Here is a 22,142-nt window from a genome sequence, read left to right as displayed (position 1 = left end):
TTTCTCTACCAAATAATGAGACTCCTCAAGGACACTGAGGGGGAGAGTGATATTAATAAGGGAAACAAGCGTGAATAAAAAGAGGACAAAATTCTGCTTCTTGTAAAATACATTTGATGCTGTGAACAAAAAATCAGAACTGCAAAACAACCTATACTTAGGAGACTAAATTTCTGGTTAAGCTTAAAACTGGAATCATGGGAGTAACTTAAAATTGACAAGGCTCAGTCAACTTTCACTGAGGAATATATCAGCCTTGTGAACCAGAAGCATGCATAGAAACCAATTGTACCAGTCAACACAAAGAAAGCATAAGAAAGAAGCAGCATGTATCCAAAATACAGGACCCCAGACACTGGCTTTGTGATCTCAAGTTTTGTAAAGAAGTAATAACCAGCATAGAGGAAAAGGTAAAGTGCAGAGGAACCTGAAGTCAGATATGACCTCCACCACCAAAGGTAGTCTTCACTGCACAGCTGGAAGTAGCAGAGAACAACGCTGATCTCAGCACAAGTGATAATGAGGATGATGAACACGATGAACAGAAAACCGAATAAATAATAGAATTGATGCAACCAGATTGATGTGAGAATGAAGAAAAGCTCAATAAAAACTGCACCAAATGGGAGAATGCCTCCTATCAGAATAGAGCAGACTGAGTTCATGTACCAAGCCTGCTCTGGGATCTGCCTAGCTATCTTGTTTGTCTTCACAGGATCCTCAATTGTTGGTTTTTTGAACCCGAGAAGTCCACCAACAAAAACCAGTGGAACTGAGATGCCAAACCACAAGAAAACAAGAGCAAACATGGTTCCAAATGGCACAGCCCCAGAAGATCTTTGACCCCAAATAAGAGCATTGAGCATAAAGAACACTGCAAAGGCTGTGGAAGGAAACATAAAAGCTGTTTTGAGACTGATTCTCTTCCATTCTGTTCCCTTAAACATCTTATAAAGCCTTGCTGAAGCATATCCAGCAAATAGTCCCATGAAAACCCAGAGCAAGAGCATTGCTGTCATCATTCCGCCTCTATTTGCCGGTGACAGGAATCCGAATGCAGCAAAGATCATGGTGACTAGAATCATTCCGAAAAACTGAACACCTGTTCCGACATATACGCAGAACAAGTCTGAGTTTGATGGAGGCCTAAAAACATCACCATGGACAAGCTTCCACCCTGTCTCTTCCTGTGCTTCTTCTTGTGTCTCTAGTTGATTGTACTGGGAGATATCGCGGTAAAGTGTCCTCAACATTATCATAGCCACCATGCCAGAAAGGAAAAGTACAATCATCAAAGAATTGACAATTGAAAACCAGTGAATCTGGTCATCAGGGGTTAGAAGATAGGTGTCCCAGCGATATGCCCACTTCACATCACTGGCCTACAAGGTGAAAATATCAGACAGTTATGAAAGAAATCAATGAAAAAAGCACAAAATCCAACTCTTATAGCATGTTTGGATCAACTTCTCTTTTCTCAGAATCAAAGCTACTCACATTAGTTGATTCTGGGTTTAGAATCGTTCCAAACATGCACTACTTTTGGTAACTAACCTCAAACTCTACATCATAGGTAAAAATGATTTCCTTCTCGTCTTCAACCTCTTGAGGAGATTCAGAGCTGGTGACTAGTTTTTTTGCATGGGGATCACAAGTAGTTAAACGGGTCTTCTCATCCCATTCACCTTCATATTCATGCTTTACACTGAATTCATAGAAGTAATTTCAATTATTAAACCATGAAATTGGAAATTCACAGCACAAAATGGCTTATACAATCAGGTGGAAAAGAATAACACAACCTGAATGGATGAACCTCGAATCCGACAATCCTTGACACCTCTGTCACTGGGTCTCTATGATACTTGACCACAAATGTCAAGTGATTGTGAATGAAATACTTTTGGTCTTTGTTCTGCCAACATTTGAATACAAAAGGTAAAAATCAATTCAAAACAGTGATTCATCCTATAAAGTAATGGTTCGCGCTAATATTGAAACTCCGAAGCTACTCATAAAAGTTTCTTCCGAGAATTGATTCTGGCATAATAAATTGTAGAAGGATTTCAAAACATGCGCAGTCACAAGCTTGTAGTTGTACTTACTCCAGAATACTGTCCTTTAAGACCAACAAGGAATCCATGCAGATACATCATGGAAGATTCTTGATCCGGCCTTCTTATAGGAACAACCAAAGGAAGATTGTCTAAAATCCTGCAGAAGTGCAAGGACACAATAAAACATATTTCAATGACATAATAGACACGGATTATAATTTCTCTCATGTTTTCTCTTGTTAAAATTTCTTGTTTATCTCTCTTCACATGTATGCATTAATTATGTGTATGTGGAAGTGGAACACCCTTTAAAAGTTCATAAAAAGAGAGATGGACACAAAAATCTCAACATGAGGGAAGATGAAAGAATTTTCACATGAGAGGATCTAAATCCAATAGGCAAAAAGTTGTATAAAACAAGACTTAAAGGCCATGATGCCTCACATCATCACTCTATACTCATCATTGATCTTTTCCTTGAACTCTTTGGCTGTTTTTGCAGTAAGAGTTATACGGCAAACAACATTGCACATCTGAGGTTCTCTCATTTTAAACTGCAAGAATAGGATTGTTTCAACATGTTAGTAACTAAACATGCTAAACCGAATGTATCAAGTGCTTGTGTGAAACTTGTGTAAGTAGTTTTTCAGTGTCAGAATTGATTCTGAGAAAAAATAAGTTTATGGAAACATGCTAGAAGTTGCCAAAAAATTAAACCAACCACAAAAGGAGAGTTCTCAATGCGGTCACCCCGGAGAACTTCCCCTAGATTTTCTGCACCGTCGACAATGCGATTTGGCTGACAATAAGGCAGTGAATAGTATGAGTAGGGAAGCTGTGTTTTTGTGGAAGTCAATTTGTTCACCTTCACTCTCAATGGATCCCCCTATCACAAATAAACACAAGATATAATATATAAATGTTAAGATTATCACCTATTCACCCGTTCATTGATTGAATATGGTGAATAAGAATGGCTTAAGAACGTAGAACATGCCTAAGAAATGGAAAAAAAAAATTGGTACTAGCATAGATAGAATGCAAGACATATATAGTTATGCAGAGGAAAACATGGGTTTTAACTCCCTCCATTGCTTTGCATTGCATAATGCAATCAGAATCATGGGATTTTCTCATTACTAATAATTAACTCACCTTAATATCACTCATATAAATCGGATCATATTACAGGGAATTTAAACTTTTCATACCCTCAGTAAATGAAAATGATCCAAAAGGTAAAAAGAAGAAGGATCAAGTAAACATATATAGACACACACGCATACACAAAATCACTAGTATCCTTATTGTGAAAGAGAAAACCATAAAACCATCACTGATCTGATCCGTGATTCAATGAGAAAAGGGATGACATTGAAATGGACGTTGAAAACAACACATTTTGAAGGAACACAAGAAATGAAATGAATGAATTACCTTCTGGAAATCCTCAGGTGCAACACCAGGGAGGTAAAAACAAGTAGCATGATGGGCAGTAAGAAGAATACATATACACAAAAAGATCCATGGTTCACGAACGAGAACCCCTCTCGCCATTGTTTTCCAAACAACACACAAACACTCTCCACTCCCTCTGTTTTTCTTCCCCTGTTTTTGCTCTGGTGTGAAGTTGTTTTATGACTCTGTTCATCAAAATACAAATTTTATTTTCATAAGAAGCTGTTGAGATAAAAAATAAAATGTGAGGATTTGCGTGACATTTGGATGATGATTTGAGGCATTCTTTGCCGTATAATCCATGAATGACTGATCAGATCACGTAGTTTTAACGTTGATTTCACAATTGTCTTTTCTCTAGTTTTTTTTTAATGTCGTTTGTCATTATATTGTATGAGATAACATAATTATCTACTAGGCGTCAAATTGGACACTTGTATCCTTTTTTATTGGCGTTAATCAAGGTATCTCCATAATCGATAGTAATGAGACTAATCCTTCACCTCACTGTTACTGTTAGTCACTAAGCGGTAGAAACCTGATTAATGAGTTCCTTCGCGCACTAAACAATAGTCATATTCATTGCATTAGTTGAATTTGTTTTTTTCACTTTAAAAAAAATGATTTTTTCATTTACCTGAGGTCATGGTAATTATTTTAAAAGAAATTATAAGTAATATTTTTTTGGATCCTTCATTTCCATACGCCATGTTAGTGCAAACACACCCCATCAATTTTAAGGACGAAGTTGCATCAGTTACTTCAATCGATGAATAATCATATAACAATCTTTGGCGCCATATAATCTTTTGTGACAATACTCAAATGTCACAAATATCATAACATTCTTAAATCAAATTTAGAAGAGCATTTGAGAAAGAAACACTAGGGACGACAAAAGTTTACAAGCAAAGGAAGTCTGTTTCAACACGTGATCCTCAGTTGTGGAGGCAGCATTCAGCTAACAGATTTGCCTGGTATGATGTGACCACATTTCTCTGAAGCACAAGCATACTTCAATAGCCGCCGTCTCCACCGCCACCGTTGCAGTATTACTACAAACCCCAAATATAACTGCAGAAGACATTCATGATGGATGATACAGCTCAAAGAGGAATAAACCCAGATATGGCAAGAAATAGAAATTTAGCTATCCTCTTGCACGGGTGATTCTAGCATTCTTACGGTCCGAGGAAGCATGAACTCAGCAAATATAGGAAAATGAGATGATGGATAAAAACCATCAATGTTATCATTCACCACTTCACATGAAACCGGAATCAGAGATCTCCCTCTGAAAAAGATCCAATCAATATGAAGATCCTGCGTTTGGCGATCCCAGCAGAGGCAGAGGGCTCTAAAGATCAACTTGAGGTACTCAAGGGTTCCTTGTTTTTCACCTAACAGCACGAGATAACACTCAGTAATCAAAACAGTAATATCATGCTCAGAATAACAGAGTAGAAGCACCAAAAATAGTACCCTTGAACCCATGATAAGTGCGGATTAGTGAAACATTTTTCCGCACACGAGAACTAGGCCATGCATCCCGCATATCTCCAACAACACCATGCTCTCTGCACTCAATCAGAGTAAACACACAAGTTACACTACTCTTGTAGTCTCATCACAGAATCCAACTTAATGAATAACAAAATATGTTCACCACGCACTACGGAAAATATGAATGTGAAAAATTCTATAATTGAGAACAACTAATAATTGGAAAGGTATGTAGTAAGAAACTACCTCGATCTTCCGAGAAGAAAGCGTCCAGTAGTTGATTCCTTTTGTGTGTTGAATCCTCCACAGTACACAACTGGCAGGCTAGGAGGTAAGGATGCAATGTGTTGCCATGTGAGTAAAGCACTTCTTCTACGGGCACGAGGACTGAATTCATCCATGTTTGTATTTACTATCTGAAACGAGAATCCTGGTAGCTCAACTCCTTTAAGTTGAAATGTGTGGACATCATGTCAAAGAAAAATGATTTTAAAGGTTGTGCAGCAAAGGTAAAAAAAAAACAGTTCGTAAACGATTGAAGCTATAATTTCTTTTCTAAATCATAAGGATATAGCCCATGTTGCAATGCAAGGAACTTCAGAACCCCATGACATGCTTCCAGGTACAGAGGGAGACTCGGACAACCAAAAGGTTCCACCTTCCAGAAGCTCTACCTTCATTAAAGTAAAATAAAAAATAAAAAATAAAAAATAAAAAACTGTGAACCACTTTGTTCTCCTACAGTCCTACTAGTTAAATAAGAAATTATAACAGATAATTCTGAAATAACCTCATACCTTTTCCTTATCATAGAATATAGTGCAATGCTCGTCAGAACTATCTTGTGGCCCTTTTCGAGATATGCCGAACTGATCATAACCTAGTATTTATTTTTATCAAAGTAGAAGAATCCGTTTAGAAATGGAGTAATATCAAGCACAAAAAGGGTTAAACTGAAATTGCTTGACAATAGTCCACTTATTTTAAGAGAGAAAAAAGTATTAAAGTGAAGTATTCACGATATCTCATGGGAACATGGGCTGGTGCCTCCTGCAAGTCCATGAAAACAGCACCCTTTCTAGTAACAAGATAGAAACTGACATCTTTACATAATATAGAACACTTTTTTTACATTGAGCAACAAGCGCTGCCACTGATTTTTTAAATTTAATAAAAAGACATTTTCTATGAGCACTTTATACTTCTATACAAAAAACTATCTGAGTTGTATTTGATCTTGCAAGCTCACCTAAACAAACAATATTTTCATGTGGTGGGAAGACAAGGATCACAGGTATCATTCTAGTAAAGAGCATTTGTTTTCCTCATTATAGCTAGTTTCTAGTTGCCATAAGGAGCTTATAAGTACAAATTGTAGAATTGGTGCTTGAAGACGTAGTTTCATGATAACGTTAAGGTCCGTCATAGACAAGACGTATGGTCTAGTCCTTTATCCTTAAAAGAATGGTTAATTCAATGCGAGTCAAGGTGGCCTAATAATGAATCTAAGTAGGCTCTGATACCATATTGGTAATTTGGACAAAGCCTAACTGAACCAGACTCACAGTTCCTCCGGAAAAAAATTAATAAAGTCAATCTAGTCTAGAGCTAGCCTTGGGTGTGAGGGGGGTGTTAAGGTGCCATATTTGACTATAGGCCAAATAAGTACTCATAAAGAGTTGGGAAGTCCTCACCTGTGAACTAGATTTTTAGAGTTAAGTTAGGCCTGGCCCAAATTCTCAAGATGGTAACAAAGCCTATCCTAGATTCGTTATTGGACTGCCCATGATTTTGAGAGTCAACCTAACCGATGGTTATTCCAAAAAAGAACAATTAATGAGGTCAATCTAGCATGTGACTATTCCACGAGAATTCAATGAAAGTGAATCTAGCCTCGAAGGTATCCATAGCAGGTGTAAAGGGCATTCGCGACAATATCGCGTCAGCAATTCTAGCTTGAGATGTCTGGCCTGAGCAATCCTCACCTTTATTTGGCTTTTGGGATAGAGCTACCTGACCCAAATTTCTATGAGTGTTGTCATATCTTGCTTAGGACTCCAAGTATCACTTTTTTAGCACTTTTAAAGTCAGCCTTGAACATCAATTCATATGTTCGTCAACAAAGGAAGCCAGTAATTTGAGCTAAAACTTTTCAACATGAGCATAAAACAAGCTAATTAAAGTGACTAAATAATGAAGAAAGCATAGTTACTAGAGATAAATGGTATCATTTCCCAAAACAAATACATAGGCATGCTTGCTCAAACCACTCCAACACAACTATTGGCCGAACAAACTGACATTTAAGATATTTTGATCGTTTTGTAATAAGTGAAATCTCAATAAAGTCCATAAAACTTCTTTTCAAGTTCCTTTTGTATATAAATTTGACAGCAGGGAGAGAATCTGCCTATTTATACTCTAGTTTCTCATTCTAGTTAGAATATTATTTTGCCTAACCTTCTTGACATTATTGAATGAACTACACACTCTTTACATAAGAACATATACATAGCGAGTATTAGTATTACTAAATATTTGAGCCGACCTTAACTCTAAAGTACTATGTGAAAATAAAAAGCACCTTCTAGACATATTTCTCTTCATAACCAATACCGTATGATATAAATCCTTTACCAAGGCCATGACTATGGCTTGCGGCACATACATTATCGAATAAGTTACAAATATGCTTGTGACCAACCAAACATGTAATGAATTTGAGAACTATAAACCAATCCTTTCTGAACCTAGAACCACATACTCAAAAAAATTGTTACCTGGCAAACCCTGCTGGAGAAAATCCAATTGAGCTTTGACTCCTGAATCCAGATGCAAATCAAAACAGTGTAAAGGATAAATAAAAGTGAATCAGAACAATCAATGAACAAGCTGGTAAAATGCCATCAATTTTTGTAAGGAAAAAACAGAAGCACCCAGATCAAACAATCCAAGGTGAGAGAACAAGAGAAGGGAAGGGTGGACAAGCAAGCTAAGAACACCATGATAGACAAGCAAAGCAAAAATCTTCAAATCAAACAATCAACACCCCACACCCCAAAAAAACGCATGTAAACAAAACAAGCAATCGCTTATTGAAAGCCAGCTTCACCAAATAGGATCCAGAATGATCCATCAAAACCCCAATCCCAAAAAAAAGCTAGCAAAGCAATCATTTTAGCAACCCCAGATGAAAATTAAGATCCACAAAGGAACACAGGCATTGGAGGAGCATCCAGAGAAATATAATACACGAAGAAGAAAAAGTGAAAACCTTGTTGGGTACAGAGGATGAAGGGAGAGTAACTGGTAATAACGCTAATACAAATGTCCCTTCTCTTCTCCCACGAATTAGGACTATCTGGTGGCTGATCATCATGGAGATTGAAAGTCATCACAGTCAAAGACACACTCATTTTCTTCAACCTGTAACAATCTCTCTATTTTCCCTTCTTCTTGTTCTCTCTACTACTTCATATCGATTCAAATGAATAAAATGAATGCTTCAGAAAACAACAAAACTGGAACAGGGTGGAATCTATCTCCCTTTGAATCCAATGCCAGACAGCTCAATAAAGGGTTTTTTTTTTCTTCTTTTTTCTTGTAGGTTGGTGTGAAAATCTGAAAGGAGAGAGAGAGAGAGAGAGAGAGAGAGAGAGAGAGGTTTGTGTTGTGTTTGGTGTCTGAACTGAAGTTAGCAAAGTCCAAGGTTAGCTAGCTCATGCTGATGCTCCATTAAAAAAAGCTCCATTCTATGAACTATGATGACAATTAAAATTAAGGAATCTAGTGTCTAGTGTCCTAGGGATTGACTGTGGTAAAAAAGTTTGGTGATTTGAATTAGGTCATTCAAACTTCACCATGATTGTTAGATTAAAAATTAATTAATACTAGTACTAGGTCCTTGTCAAAACAATATAATTAAGGATAAAATTTAGATGTTTTTTTGGGGGTGGTTTATGCTGTTAAGCAATAAAAAGCTCAACTACCATCAACTTTATTTGTGATAATTTCACTTTAACACAAAAATTGTGATAATTTCTCAACAACTCTTTTTTAATAATTCGTGTTATATTCTAATTGAATAACAGTAAAAACTGCACATGTTGAATTGTACTAATTAAGTATATGTAAATGCGCTTATCTAAAAAAAAAGTATATGTAAATGCAGTCGCATTAAATATTTAGTATGAGGAGTTAATTGTCATACTAGACTCAAACATAATTGTTTGAATGGAAGTCATATTTCGAGTAATACTTATTCTTATCATCTTATGTAACAAATTTGAATATTTAGTCTTAGGTTAGATTAATTCTTAAGGTGTCCATTAGGGTGGGCAAGTTTCAAACTGGTCCACCCATGGACCAGAGGGTAACTTTGTCTTTTCCCTTTCCCTTTACCATTTCCTCTTCCTGGCAGCCTATTTGTTCCTCCTCCCTGTACCTTTTCTCAATCGAAAAGCTCCACCACGACATCCTCATCATCCTCCTCCGGTTCAATTACTTCTGCGGCGGAGGGTGAACCGTGGTCGTTTCCGGGGGAGTCTGACGAGGCGACTGTGAAGTGCAGCGACGGGGAAGCGCCGAGGAGGTTGACGACGACGGTGTGCTGCGAGGATCGTCCCGGTCTGAACCGGGACCTGACGCAGGCCATCATTGTCTCTTCATGAATCACCTGCCACCAAATCTGCTGCTGGCGCCGTCATTCGCCATCATCGCTTCCATGACCGAGATCTAGGGTTTCACACCGCAGGCAGGAACAACCGGTCACATGGCGGCTGAGGCAGGTCCTCAGGGAAACCAACCTCGTCTTCGGCGATTTTCCCGGCGAGTACCGTGTCGGTGATTGAACCGTTTGTGCCGTTCAAGGACGTTCACAGCTCGGAGAAGATGAACCTGTTCGTGAGCAAGCTGAGCCTTAGGGATTGACTGTTGTAAAAAAAAAGCTCATGCTGATGCTCCATTAAAAAAAGCTCCAATCTATGAACTATGATGACAATAAAAATTAAGGAGTCTAGTGTCCTAGGGATTGACTGCTGTCAAAAAGTTTGGTGATTTGAATTAGGTCATTCAAACTTCACCATGATTGTTGGATTAAAAATTAATTAATACTAAATCCTTGTCAAGACAATTTAATTAAGGATTAAATTTAGATTTTTTTGGGGGTGGTTTCTACTGTTGAGCAATAAAAAGCTCAACTACCATCAACTTTATTTGTGATAATTTCTCTTTCAAAAAAAATTGTGATAATTTCTCGACAACTCTTTTTTAATAATGCGTGTTATATTCTAATAAAATAACAGTAAAAATTGCACATGTTGAATTGTAATAATTAAGTATATGTGAATGCAGCTGCATTGAATACTTGGTATGATGAGTTTTGACCGCTCTTAATTGTCATACTAGACTCAAACATAATTGTTTGAATGGAAGTCGTATTTGGAGTAATCACTTATTCTTATCTAACCAATTTGAATATTTAGTCTTAGGTTGAATTAATTCTTAATATATTGTTTTTGTTGTGATGTTTTATTGTTTGTTTATTAGTTTTAACATTCAAATACTATTTTTTTTGTCTTGACCAAAGTATCCCCACAGCCGACAGCCGTGAGACTAATCATTCGCCCCGCAATCAGCGCACGAAGCGGTACATTCAAATACTATTTTGACTATTAGATAGATACTCTGTTATCCAAAAAAAAAAAAAAGGATAGATACTCTGGCCCAAAGTTTGGTGTAGCGTTATTAATATCTCTTATTTTGGCTTGAACTGTTTGCAACCTTGCGGGACTTGAAAATACTTCAACTATTTATGCGTTGGCAACTAATCTCGTAATATTTTTTTTATGAAATTTCTTAAACAATGAAAGGAAATATACAAAGTTAAATGCTTAATATAAATTAAATAAATGAACATAGATAAGACTAGTGGTTTTTATTTAAATCAATAAGGTAAGTGGTTAAAATAAAGAAATACTCACAAAAACTAAGATAAAACTCCAACTTTGTTTTTACATTCAAGAATGTTGATTCTATCTCTTCACCGTAGAACCATTAAATGAAAAATGAAGGTTCTCTCTAGCTCTAGAAGAAGCCTTACTTCAATATTCTAACATATTTACAAATTTAACAAAAATTAACTTGGATAAAACACAGATTCCTTCTTGAAAGCTGTTGGATCTGTGATGATGACTTGCATAGATTTGGAAAGGGCTTCAGCATTATCTTTCAAGTCTGTGTTACAACCCCATACACGAACAAGTAGCCTTCTACATTTGGGAGATGAGGGTTTCAAATACGTCTTGTACCACTCTACAACATCATTCTTGCTTATGTTCCTCAATTCTTCTGCTTTCTTCTTTGACACATCAAAAATGTACCTTTTATCAAGAATCTGATTCCACAATCTATTGCTTTCATATGTGAGTGAAGGATCTTTCTCCAGCAGCTTTGCCATTAATCCACTTTTGTAATTCTCAAAGGAATCGTCATCAAGGCCATCCAACAATTCTTCCAGGCCATTTATGAAGTTATCAATTCTACCTTGTAAGTAAACTGGGTTGTACTCAGATGATTGAATGTGGAAACAAAATCCAAGAACACGGATTGTTACTCGTGAACTGCAATCAACAACATAACCAAGCTGCTCCTTTGTCCTCAGCTGATTAAAAAGTGGCTCCTTCACAATTTCCTCAACAAGATCAATCAAAGCTTTCAACTTCATTGACCTCATACCAAAATCTTGTTCAATTTGAAAATAGAGCTCAACCGCAGAGTTTTTGTCGAACTTGTTCTTCACACCAACATCTCTAACTAAATTGGCACTGGAGGGGAGGCAAACTATACGTCTAGCATGCCTCAACTTAATGAGGGGTGGATTAATATTTAGTGGAAAGTTTATCTTAAAGATATTGGATATGTTAATTGCTTCATCTTCTGATAGATTTCCATGACACAAGCCCTCAATGTATAACTGTGAGCGAAGCTCAGGGATAAATGCATTGAGATCGTCAAGAAACAAATCATTTAGACAATGCAACTTGTCATCAGCATCATAAAAGCTCTCGCACAAAATTTGCAATCTCAAATATGATGAATGGCTTAGAGGCTTCATGTTGGTATTCTTTAAAGCTCTCTTCATCACGTCTTCTTTTATTACTTTATATCTATCTTCAGTTGGCATAAAAGATCTAGTCACTGACAAAATTTTAGATAAGAGAACAGGAAGCTTCTCATTGAAACCAGAGACCTTCAGCTCAAGCATGTGATCACCAACATAAGAGATACGAGTTTCTAACTTGGCAACACTAGCCTGGTATATGATTTCATTCAACTCATCTTTAAGAAGGTGAATGAATAATTCAGACAATACACAACTCTTCACATTATCATATCTACTACCCTTCAAGTTAATTTGGAAATATGTATTAGAACGAGGAACTTTGAAAGTACTGTCCGGCTTGTACCAGAATTTTATCAATGCTTCATCAACTATACATCTAGGAGAAGTCAAATTTGCAGAATCATCCTCACCAGCTCGTATAGAAAAGTCACTTGGAATAAACTCATTCTTGGATGGAAGATGGAATGAGGCATCAATTTCTGGAGGGTTTCTCCATAACTTCATCAAATTTTGAGAAATATCTTCCTCAACATAACGTGAACCAAACCAAGTTTCATATTTGAAATCTTGTGATGATTTAAGAAACTTTGACACAACGTCAACCCTCATGTTTTCAGGAATGAAGAAACCAAGAACTTGTTGGAGCAACTGCTCATCCCATGTCTCATACATATAGTCACCATAAATGACATGCTCTGGTAGATACAAGAGCAAATTTTCTGCAAGCTCAGCAGCATAATCATCTTGAGGCTGCTCTTCTGCAAATCTGAATTTCATGTTTCCCATATTCTGAAGTTCCTTAAATATCCATTCTTGTGGAGAAACTTGACGCAACAACTTAAGGTATTGATAGACAAAGCCAATAATATCATACATCTTTTCTATACCAGAGTCAGTTAGGCATATGGATATGACAAACACATAGGCTATACTTGACCAATACATGCCATCATTCCCAATACCAGCAAATAGAGATGTAGCCCACCCTCTAGCTCTGAGAAAGAAAATCAAGCTTCCCCTGCCCTCATTCCTAAGGAGATAAGCTAAATAATCATCTGGTTTCTCTAGATAGTCTTGGTCTAAAGAAGGCAGGGTCCATGCTAAGGAAAGGATATTAATATCTTTGACGGCTTCTAGCCGATAAACTTTACCAGATTTCCACATAGGACCTTCCACAATGAACTCTGGGTTTACCTGAGGACCATTCTTGACAGTAGAAAACAGTTCCACAACCCAGCTCTCAAGCACATTCAGGGACTCTCCACCAATAACAACAAGCTTCATTAATCCAGCATGGTAATAATCCTCATAGAATTTCAATAATTTCTCCCGCAAATTAGTAATACTACCATTCTCCATTGCATCAACCAGGCTCTTTTTGTTCCCACAAGAGAATTTATTTAAAGGATGATTAAGTGCGGATGTATGACGCTGAAGTTGTTGAAGACGGCAGTGATCATATTGTAAAACCTTGTTAAATTCTGAATCTACTGCAAGTACTTCCCGCTCCATGGCCTCTATTTTTACAAGGGGTGAAATAAAGAACTGAGAAAATCTTCTCAAGGCACCCTTGAGATACTCTCGCTTCACTTCAAACTTGTAGCAAGTATGTTCAGCTTCTGTATGCCCATTTGATGAGCCACCATGCTTGGACAAATAGCTATCATACTCATTTTCATCTGGAAATTCTTCACTCCCCATGAAGAGCATGTGTTCTAAAAAATGTGCTAGTCCTTGTGCTTCATTCGGGTCAGAGAAGCTGCCAACTCCTACACACATAGCTGCTGCAGCCTTTTTGGTCTGAGTCTGAGCAGCAGCATCCTTGGCCTTGGCCCCTTCTTTTCCTTCAACTTCTACTTCACTTCCCTCTTCTTCTTCATTGTCTGTTGGAACAGGCTTGGGAGGGCCTTCTGGGTAAATCTCAGGATCATGAACGAGCAAAGCTTGAAGGCCGTTATGGAGTTGGATGAAGCGGTATAGACGACGGTCGTTTGGTGACTTGACAACCACGTCATCAGAAGAGAAAGTGATGGTTGGGGAACTCGGCATTCCCATAAGGCTAGCAGCAAGGGGTTTCTCTTTTTTTGCTTCCAGAGTGTAGTGTGGCTTTTGATTCCGGTGTGAGGGAAAGGAGGATATGATAATGAATAATAAAGATTGGTGTGCATTCAAAGAGTGTAGACTAAGAGATAGGAAGAGAATAGATAAACATGATAAGTGTAATATATGATGTGATCAGAAAGAAAAAGATAAAGAGAAAAAAGGTGTTCCAAAAGTGTCAAGTACTGTTTGACGGTTTATGATCAGTGCTGATAAAAATTGTACAAGGAAAAAAAGAGAGGATATGATAATATTATATTATTATAATATTTATAATTTGAATAGATTAATACTAATCGTCTTCTTAAATTGTTGTTGCATTTAGATAATATTTCAATCCTATCCTAGCATATCATTAAATTCCTTAGTTCCGTTTTAATACCAAAATTTCTGTTTTCAGTTAGTTCTATTATTATCAAATACCTTTTTGAAATAGTTACTCGATCAAAATTTTAAATGGGCAATCTATCCAATACCCATCTAAAAGTGAAGAGGTGTCATATTTTTTAATTTCATTTATCATGTTTTCTCCATAACAAACTTTTTTTTTTTGCTTTCATTTATCATGTTTTCTCTATAACAAACTTTTTAAAATTTACAAGATAATCTTTGTATGCTAAAAGATGAGCTATTGAATTAGGATATTTTTTATATAATGAAAAAAAAATTAATTTGAAACTCAAGATTAATATTTCAATTCCCACCAATAATTTTGAAAAAAACGAAATATTTAAAAACTATAAAAGAAAGATAATAAATTCAGTAATTCAAGTTGGAAAAACAATTTTACTTGTAATCCTTTTTTAAATATATCAAATATTTTATCTGGAAACTAAACGAGCTGAATTATGATCAAAACCAGAAAGACAAGACAAAAAGTCTTTTGTATTAAAAAAAGTTTGAATACACTTGATTATGCCTTAGCATTCCACCTTTTTCATCCTCCCTGCAAATAATTTATTGATATAACCAACAACCAGTCAACCACTTTGAACCAGAAAAACCACAAAGATGAATTTATCTCATTCTCTCATCTTTGTGCTTCATTCACACGATGTAACAATATTAAGAAGCATTTTTCAAAACCCATTCCACTAAAGTAGCAATGCCAAATCCTGTTCCTGATCGCTTCTTGTCATTCCACACAGGACCAGCCATGTCAATATGCATCCATTGAACCTTTTCATCAACAAACTGAAAAACCAAAATTGTTTTACAAACCCCAAACATGCATGCAAGTGCAACAGGATCTAGAGTACAAAATATAAAGCACAAAATCTCCATATTTACTAAGCAGCTATTTTTTCCTCCGCTATGTTTCTTTAAACTTAAACATGATTTGTATCCTGGTTTAGAACATACCTGCTTTAAGAAAAGAGCAGCAATAATAGCACCACCTTGTCTACCACCAGTGTTCACCATATCAGCTACTCCAGATTTCATGGTTTCCCAGTAACTTTCCTCTAATGGCAGCCTCCATAGTTTCTCCCCACTTGCTTCAGAAGCTTCAAGAACTTCTTTAGCCAGGTCATCACTGGGTGTAAACACACCTTCAAAGCAACAGTTAGCAACAGTAATCAGAAGAATTTTAACAGTGATATCTTTCAGTTCCAGCCTCTACCAGATCTTAGCTCCTCTCTTTCCCTCAAAAAATACAAATTTTAAATGCTATCAGAGCCAACTAAAATATCGAGCCATTATCTGATTCTCACAAGGAAATACTGTTTATATGGTCATCAAAAAGATCAAAGCTATGATATAATAGTATTTCGTTTATAAATTACCTGCAATTGAGGGGCCAAGAGCAACTACACAAGCCCCAGTTAAGGTAGCCAAGTCAACAATCTGTATAATGGTAAATCAACCCATTAGCTTTAATCTAAAACCATACCATAGACCCGACAAACAAGTTTTAAGCTTCCTCAGATTGATGCTAAAAAACCAAAATGAATGGACTATAGATTAGACAGTTGTAAATACTAAAAGCCCAAACTCAGCACTTATTCCACAAGTCTTTGTATGCAGAACTGAATCTGTCAATCATATCTAGATCTGTTATGACTTATGGGGAAAACACAGGGATAGAACAATGCAAATGCATAGCTGTATACCTTTTCCACACCTTGGTTACATGCATACACCAGAGCATCAGCCAGGGTAAGTCTACCCTCAGCATCAGTGTTGTTAACCTGCACAAGAAGTTAAGCCAACATCAAACCCTTGGCACGTGATATCAAATGCAAATACTCAACCAAAACAATGTCAAGTGCTACGCTGCCTACGCATGTTCTATTATATAGATCACATAAAGGTGAGAACTTAAAATTCACAGATTTTCAGTTGCATATATACATGAATTTATTAGCACAAGATAAAGCTATGATAGATTTACAGTACTGATACGCTGAAAATGATAATCCGAGTTACATCCCAAGACAACATAAATGATAACAGGGAAACTTTCTGTGGATACAAGTATACAAGAATACAACTGATGAATTTCTTTCAAACGTTCAAATAAAATATTACAAGAAACACCAATTACAATTTCATTACATAACATTGGACCTTATATTTTCTTCTTTCTTCAAAATGCAAAGATAGCAAAGGGTTGAAACAAAAACAAATTCTTTCAGGACTTTGTCAATACCACGTACAATAAGTTACATTTAATGTACAATTAAAAAATAAAAAAACCAATAAACCTCACCTCTATAGTCTTTCCATTTGAAGCTGTGACAACGTCTCCAGGCCTCATACCTGTTCCACTTATCATATTCTCACAAGCTGCAACTATAAAATGAACCTGCACATGCATAACTTTTTTAACTCGGCATAAGATGCATTTTTTTTTATTAGACCACAAAACTACACAATATTCAACAATAACTCTAAACAAATCATTCCAGTGGAAAGTTGCCACCAGAAGAGTTAAACGAAAATTCATATTCAATACATAGATAAATCCATGAATTGCCACATCCTACCCATCGCCAAATATCCCTAAGCAAAGTCTTGATGTTAACTATAATACTGAAAGGACAAAGATACTATGTCCAAGGATACAAAAATCGTGATGAATTATGCAAAGGGGAAAAATTCATGACCAGTGATATAAATGACTGACCTCCACCCCAAGAGGTTTGATTTGACCAAGAGCTTTAGCTGCGCCTAAAACAGCGGCTGAACCACCCATATCAAATTTCATGAGTTCAATTGAACAGCCAGGTCCAGTCTTGATGTTGTAGCCTCCACTATATGCGGATAACATAATAAAAAAAAGAAGTAAGAACAAAAATATACTGTTATATCAAAACATCAAAAGAAAAAGAAAATTCTGAACTACTAAATTTTCAAGAGTTAAAACTACATGTAATTTGAATGACATGATTGCTAATTGCCAATGCATGTGGAGATAAGACAATGAAGCAATCTACTTAGTATCTAATACGAAAGATATATCTATCAGTAATGACATCAACATTAAATTCATAACAAACAAAGCTAGAGTGCCAGAACCAACACCATGGTTAATACAGCATGGAAAATCAAATTTCAGATTGATCAATCTTACTGAGTTTTATATAAAATAATTTAATAAAAAAAGACAGTCTGATTAATTACCTATCGAAAGTCAAACCTTTCCCAACTAAAGCCAACTTGACATTTACAGGTCCAGTTGGAGGTTTGTAACGCAGATGTATAAAATGAGGAGGATTTGCTGAGGCTGCAGCAACACCAAGATAGGACCCCATTTTCAACTCCTTGCATTGCTCAGCATTTAAAATTGTAGCAGTGAAAACATCACTATAGGAAGAAGCAACCTTAGATGCCTCTTCAGCCAACCCCCCTGAGGTAAACAAATCATCAAGTACAAATCAATTTTCAGAAAAGCATATATAAGGCAAACTGAAATTCGTCAAGTGCCTACCCAACAACTGCAAGGTAGGAACAATATATCATATACAAATACAATTCAAAGTGTCATATGAACCTGGTGTGAGAACATTAGCAGGAGAATTCACAAGCTCCCTTCCAAAAATTATTCCAGAAGAAACATATCCTGCGTACTTAAGCTTCTTCTCCAATTCAGGTCCAGTTCCTAGACCAATAATGTCAACGGATCTAAGTGCTAGTTTCTTTGATTCTGACTTGTATCTATTATCTTCAAAGAATCCCAGCATAAGTCCTAGCACAATTCAAGCCGCAGCGTCAAGTTTAACCACAAAAATCACAAGCTCACACACATATACATGCATATACCAGACAATTATAATTTATCAAATCTATACCAGACGCAATTGCATAAGCACTGCTAAGCTTTGATTCTGCAGAAAGCCCATCAGACGAGGCAAGAACAACAGCAACACTGCTAGCTTGAGAAGACTTAGCAGCCGCGACAACAGCCTCACCAAGACCCTTAAAAGGTGCTGTAGAGGATCCAAGACCAATCAAGCTAACCCTCTTTGCTCCAAGTCCTGTAACTCTAAGCACCGTCGATTGGCCAGTTTTGCCAGAGAAATCCTCTTCAGCAGAAGCTTCAGCCAACAATCCACCCAGCTTAGAGTCAATCTTGTTCAGAATCACATTCTCAAACCTCAACTTTCCATCTCTAACCAAGTCTTTCTCCGCAACACCCACTGCCAGTATGTCCCCTTTCCATTCCGTGACATCAACATCCTTGGGAGTAAAAGAGATCTTCCAGGAATTTCCACAAACACAAAATAGGCAATATCAGCATCACACCAATAAACACAGACACAGTAAGACAGTAACACATTTCAAATCCAATCACGCATAGCAATGAAATCAACCATTGAAAACAACAAAGGGATCAAAATTGAACACATATAAGCATTGATCAAAACATGGGTATGCATGTAAGATTGATTTAGGATTTAGAATTTAGAATTCAGAATGAAGAGTTTTTGTTAGAGTTTGACCTTGTGGGTTTCGACGTTAGCGGGTTGGGTGAGGCCGAGGGTGACCCCGGTGAAAGCGCGAGTCATGAGCTCCGTCGGAGAGGAAATGGAAATGCGGCGAAGTGATGAGTGTTGTGAGAAACAGAGGAGACGAAGAGATTGAGGAAGAAGAAACAGTGATGGTCGCCATTTCGGTGTGGGAGGGTGTATCGTATTTATAGTGAACCTTCTCATCGGTTCATCCAAAAATGTTCAATGTGTATTGGCATGAATCACGTCTTGATTCGTGCGCTTCTTTTTTTTTTTTTTTTCTTTTTTTCCTTTCAGTTCAATTTTTTATGTGGGTTCGGCTAGTAAATGCATTTAATATATCAACTGACTTTATTTTAGTCATAAAAATAATAGTAGTAGTAGTTAGATGACATAATTAAAATATTATATTATTAAAATATTTATTTAATATAAAAATAATATAGTAGTTATTTGACTTAAAATATTATTTTTTACAAGGTATATGACTTATATGTATTTAATGTGTAAAATTTTATGGAAATATAAAATTCAGCAATAGTACTAGTTTTATATATTAACTTGATCCTTCTTAATAAATATAGATTTCGACATATTCTTAATAGAATTTATATTGAATAAATATTTTAAATATAAAATTCAATGAAGATAATAAGTAATATTTAACGTTATATTTAAGATTTATAATATTGAATCATTTTTTTGGAAATATTTTTTATAATTGTAGTGATTATGCACATTCAAAAATAGGTAAAAATATTTTATAAAATCTATCTATATCTATATATATAAGTAAAGCACACTTGAATCATTGCATTAAATACATTAGTAAAGATTGCATGTATTATAATGCATTAAGTAATAACAAATTATCTTTGTAATAAATATATTAAATAATAAGATTAAAAACTGAAAAAATAATGTATTGTCAAAAGCTATTTAACTACCTACATTAAATATTCACAAAAATATCTATATTAAATAATAATAGTTATAATTTTAAAAAATAACTTGAGTTGACAAATATTAAGAATTAAAATTAATTAACTATAAATAATATTTATAATTAATTATTTTAGATAAAATAGATTTAAAATTAAAGAAATATTTTTTATTAAATAATTATTGATAGTTAAAATTATCATAGAGTAATTTTTCTATTTAACTACATATATGATGATAAATAAATTAAATATATTAAAAACTAAGTTAATTAAATTAGGAGATATATATTAAATATGCTATGCATGTCATGTTAGTTATAAAAAATAATAGAATAATTTAACTGTCAAAATTGTTTAATTTTAAAATTTTTGGTCAATAGTAGTTATAATTTTGATTTAAAATATGTTTTCTAATAATATTTAATATGAGTTTAACAATAGACAAAATGTAGTATGCAATGAAGTATTTAATAAAGTTCTTAAATGAAATCATATTTGATATATCTACAATATTTCTTCATTGATAAAATATAACAATCATTCTTAACCAACTTTCACTTTTGCAGATTATTATGCTACACAAGTTTAAGAATCTTTTTTAACTAAGTCCTTATAATTTATTTGTGCTAACCACATGTATCATCTACTGAGAGAATCATGTTCTACTCAAGTATAGTGAAAGTTAAAGGTCTATCATAAAGTACATTCCTTAGGAACGGAATATCAGAGATCCAAAGAGTTTATAACCTCCGATTTGCCCCACCCCCTGCGCGCACGTACATGGGCTAGACTTCCAAAATTCTTTTCTTCCCTGACTTAGTTCCTGAGTAATCTTCTATATCTTTTTTAAGATTCTATACAAAAAAAAATTTAAATAAAGGGACAAGACATAAATTGTGTATATAAGATCTATTTTTATTCTAAAAGTTTTAGCTACTTTTGTTTAATTCAAATCATTCGAGATACTTTTAGAAGTAGATAAATTCATATAAATATATGCAATAAATTTGTGCCCAATAGGATTTGAACCTATAATTGACTTGAGCTTTGCATTTAACAAATTTAAAAAATTAAAATTAAAAACAAAATAATATTTATTAATAATTAATTTAGATAAAATACTTTTAAAATAAAAATTTTCTATATATATATATATATATATATCCATCTATATACATATGTAAAGCAGACTTGAAAAAATAACATTAAACATATAAAAAATAGTAAATTTATTTTGAGTTAAAAACATTAAATAAAAAAATTGAAAGCTAAAATAAAAAATACATCAACTTTATTATTCATTATATTAATTATTAATTGTTAAACTTTTCAATTTCTCATATTTAAAAGTAAATATTAAAATTTAAAAATTTTCAATTTCTCTTATTTAAAATGAAATATTTAAATTATTTAAATTTTAATTATTCATTACAACTTGAGGTGAATTTTTAAAAAATAATAATAATTGAAATTGACTACCTTACATTAATGACAATAATAGATTGTTAATAATAATTTCTTTATATTCTTTACATTATTGTTAATAATAATTATAAATCTTATTAGTTATTAATCATAAGTTGAGAAATTTTAAAAAAATAAAAAATAAAACTTATTACTATTTATTACTTATAAAAAAATATTTATTAATAATTAATATCGAAAAAATAGTTGAAAATTAAAAAAAAAATGTCTCTATAAGATATTATTACTTTACTACTATATCGAATGTGTATATTATTTGAAAAAATAAAATTAATATGATTTTTGATCTATTATATAGAAGTAAAAATAACTTGAGGAAGCATAACAGAGAAAAATAATTATAACAAAAGTTGAATAAATTTAAATTTACTAAATAATATTTTATGATACTAGAATTATAACTTATTATAATTTTTAAGTTAAAATTATTTCAAGTTCAAAAAAAAGTTAAAATTATTTTATTGTTGATAAAAAGTATAAAAAAAAATATGTTATTATAACTTATATTAAAACTTTAGGC

At 34.4% G+C, this 22,142-nt stretch overlaps 4 protein-coding genes across 5 annotated transcripts; all 4 read right to left on the bottom strand.

The window, feature by feature from the left end:
• Nucleotides 1–81: 81 nt before the first annotated feature.
• LOC130713910 (transmembrane 9 superfamily member 10-like) lies at nt 82–3,730 on the bottom strand. Its single transcript, XM_057563738.1, has 7 exons — nt 3,495–3,730; nt 2,779–2,943; nt 2,502–2,611; nt 2,106–2,214; nt 1,803–1,915; nt 1,555–1,705; nt 82–1,382 (listed from the first exon to the last, which is right to left on the bottom strand). The coding sequence occupies exons 1-7, from the start codon at nt 3,612–3,614 to the stop codon at nt 225–227; spliced, it is 1,926 nt and encodes a 641-aa protein (XP_057419721.1). The 5' UTR covers nt 3,615–3,730; the 3' UTR covers nt 82–224.
• Nucleotides 3,731–4,272: 542 nt separating this feature from the next.
• Nucleotides 4,273–8,739, bottom strand: LOC130713791 (uncharacterized). 2 transcript variants are annotated; one of them, XM_057563594.1, is made up of 7 exons: nt 8,293–8,739; nt 7,799–7,840; nt 5,816–5,898; nt 5,591–5,688; nt 5,265–5,477; nt 4,998–5,092; nt 4,273–4,915 (listed from the first exon to the last, which is right to left on the bottom strand). In XM_057563594.1, the coding sequence occupies exons 1-7, from the start codon at nt 8,432–8,434 to the stop codon at nt 4,662–4,664; spliced, it is 927 nt and encodes a 308-aa protein (XP_057419577.1). In that variant the 5' UTR covers nt 8,435–8,739; the 3' UTR covers nt 4,273–4,661. The 2 variants fall into 2 exon arrangements, with proteins under 2 accessions (XP_057419577.1, XP_057419576.1); XM_057563593.1 differs by having other exon boundaries at nt 5,265–5,479; nt 5,591–5,692; nt 8,293–8,736.
• A 2,259-nt stretch (nt 8,740–10,998) lies between these two features.
• On the bottom strand, nt 10,999–15,000 carry LOC130710995 (nardilysin-like). Its single transcript, XM_057560416.1, has one exon. The coding sequence runs from the start codon at nt 14,194–14,196 to the stop codon at nt 11,155–11,157; it is 3,042 nt and encodes a 1,013-aa protein (XP_057416399.1). The 5' UTR covers nt 14,197–15,000; the 3' UTR covers nt 10,999–11,154.
• A 106-nt stretch (nt 15,001–15,106) lies between these two features.
• Nucleotides 15,107–19,412, bottom strand: LOC130710996 (leucine aminopeptidase 1-like). The gene is made up of 10 exons (XM_057560417.1): nt 19,185–19,412; nt 18,534–18,939; nt 18,236–18,430; nt 17,866–18,091; nt 17,369–17,495; nt 16,952–17,047; nt 16,353–16,430; nt 16,026–16,086; nt 15,604–15,791; nt 15,107–15,435 (listed from the first exon to the last, which is right to left on the bottom strand). Exons 1-10 carry the CDS (start codon nt 19,395–19,397, stop codon nt 15,307–15,309), a joined length of 1,719 nt encoding a protein of 572 aa, XP_057416400.1. The 5' UTR covers nt 19,398–19,412; the 3' UTR covers nt 15,107–15,306.
• Between the last annotated feature and the right edge of the window lie 2,730 nt (nt 19,413–22,142).

This window comes from Lotus japonicus, chromosome 4 (assembly GCF_012489685.1).
Source record: "Lotus japonicus ecotype B-129 chromosome 4, LjGifu_v1.2".
NCBI lineage: Eukaryota > Viridiplantae > Streptophyta > Magnoliopsida > Fabales > Fabaceae > Lotus > Lotus japonicus.
Note: the sequence above shows the minus strand (reverse complement) of the source record. Positions and strands in the feature narration are given on the sequence as shown.

Bases quoted from the DNA above. Each gene is read 5' to 3' on its own strand.
- LOC130713910 (XM_057563738.1), bottom strand. From the start codon at position 3,614: ATGGCGAGAGGGGTTCTCGTTCGTGAACCATGGATCTTTTTGTGTATA. The intron at 2,215-2,501 runs GTGAGGCATCAT...GCACTTCTGCAG, and splicing joins GATGAGTATAGAGTGATGAT to GATTTTAGACAATCTTCCTT. The intron at 1,383-1,554 runs GTTAGTTACCAA...TTCACCTTGTAG, and splicing joins CCTATGATGTAGAGTTTGAG to GCCAGTGATGTGAAGTGGGC.
- LOC130713791 (XM_057563593.1), bottom strand. From the start codon at position 8,434: ATGAGTGTGTCTTTGACTGTGATGACTTTCAATCTCCATGATGATCAG. The intron at 5,480-5,590 runs ATATCCTTATGA...CATGATGTCCAC, and splicing joins CTTGCATTGCAACATGGGCT to ACATTTCAACTTAAAGGAGT. The intron at 5,093-5,264 runs GTAGTTTCTTAC...GATTGAGTGCAG, and splicing joins TTTCTTCTCGGAAGATCGAG to AGAGCATGGTGTTGTTGGAG.
- LOC130710995 (XM_057560416.1), bottom strand. From the start codon at position 14,196: ATGGGAATGCCGAGTTCCCCAACCATCACTTTCTCTTCTGATGACGTG.
- LOC130710996 (XM_057560417.1), bottom strand. From the start codon at position 19,397: ATGAGAAGGTTCACTATAAATACGATACACCCTCCCACACCGAAATGG. The intron at 18,940-19,184 runs GTCAAACTCTAA...AATTCCTGGAAG, and splicing joins CTAACGTCGAAACCCACAAG to ATCTCTTTTACTCCCAAGGA. The intron at 17,048-17,368 runs GTCAGTCATTTA...ATGCATGTGCAG, and splicing joins TCAAACCTCTTGGGGTGGAG to GTTCATTTTATAGTTGCAGC.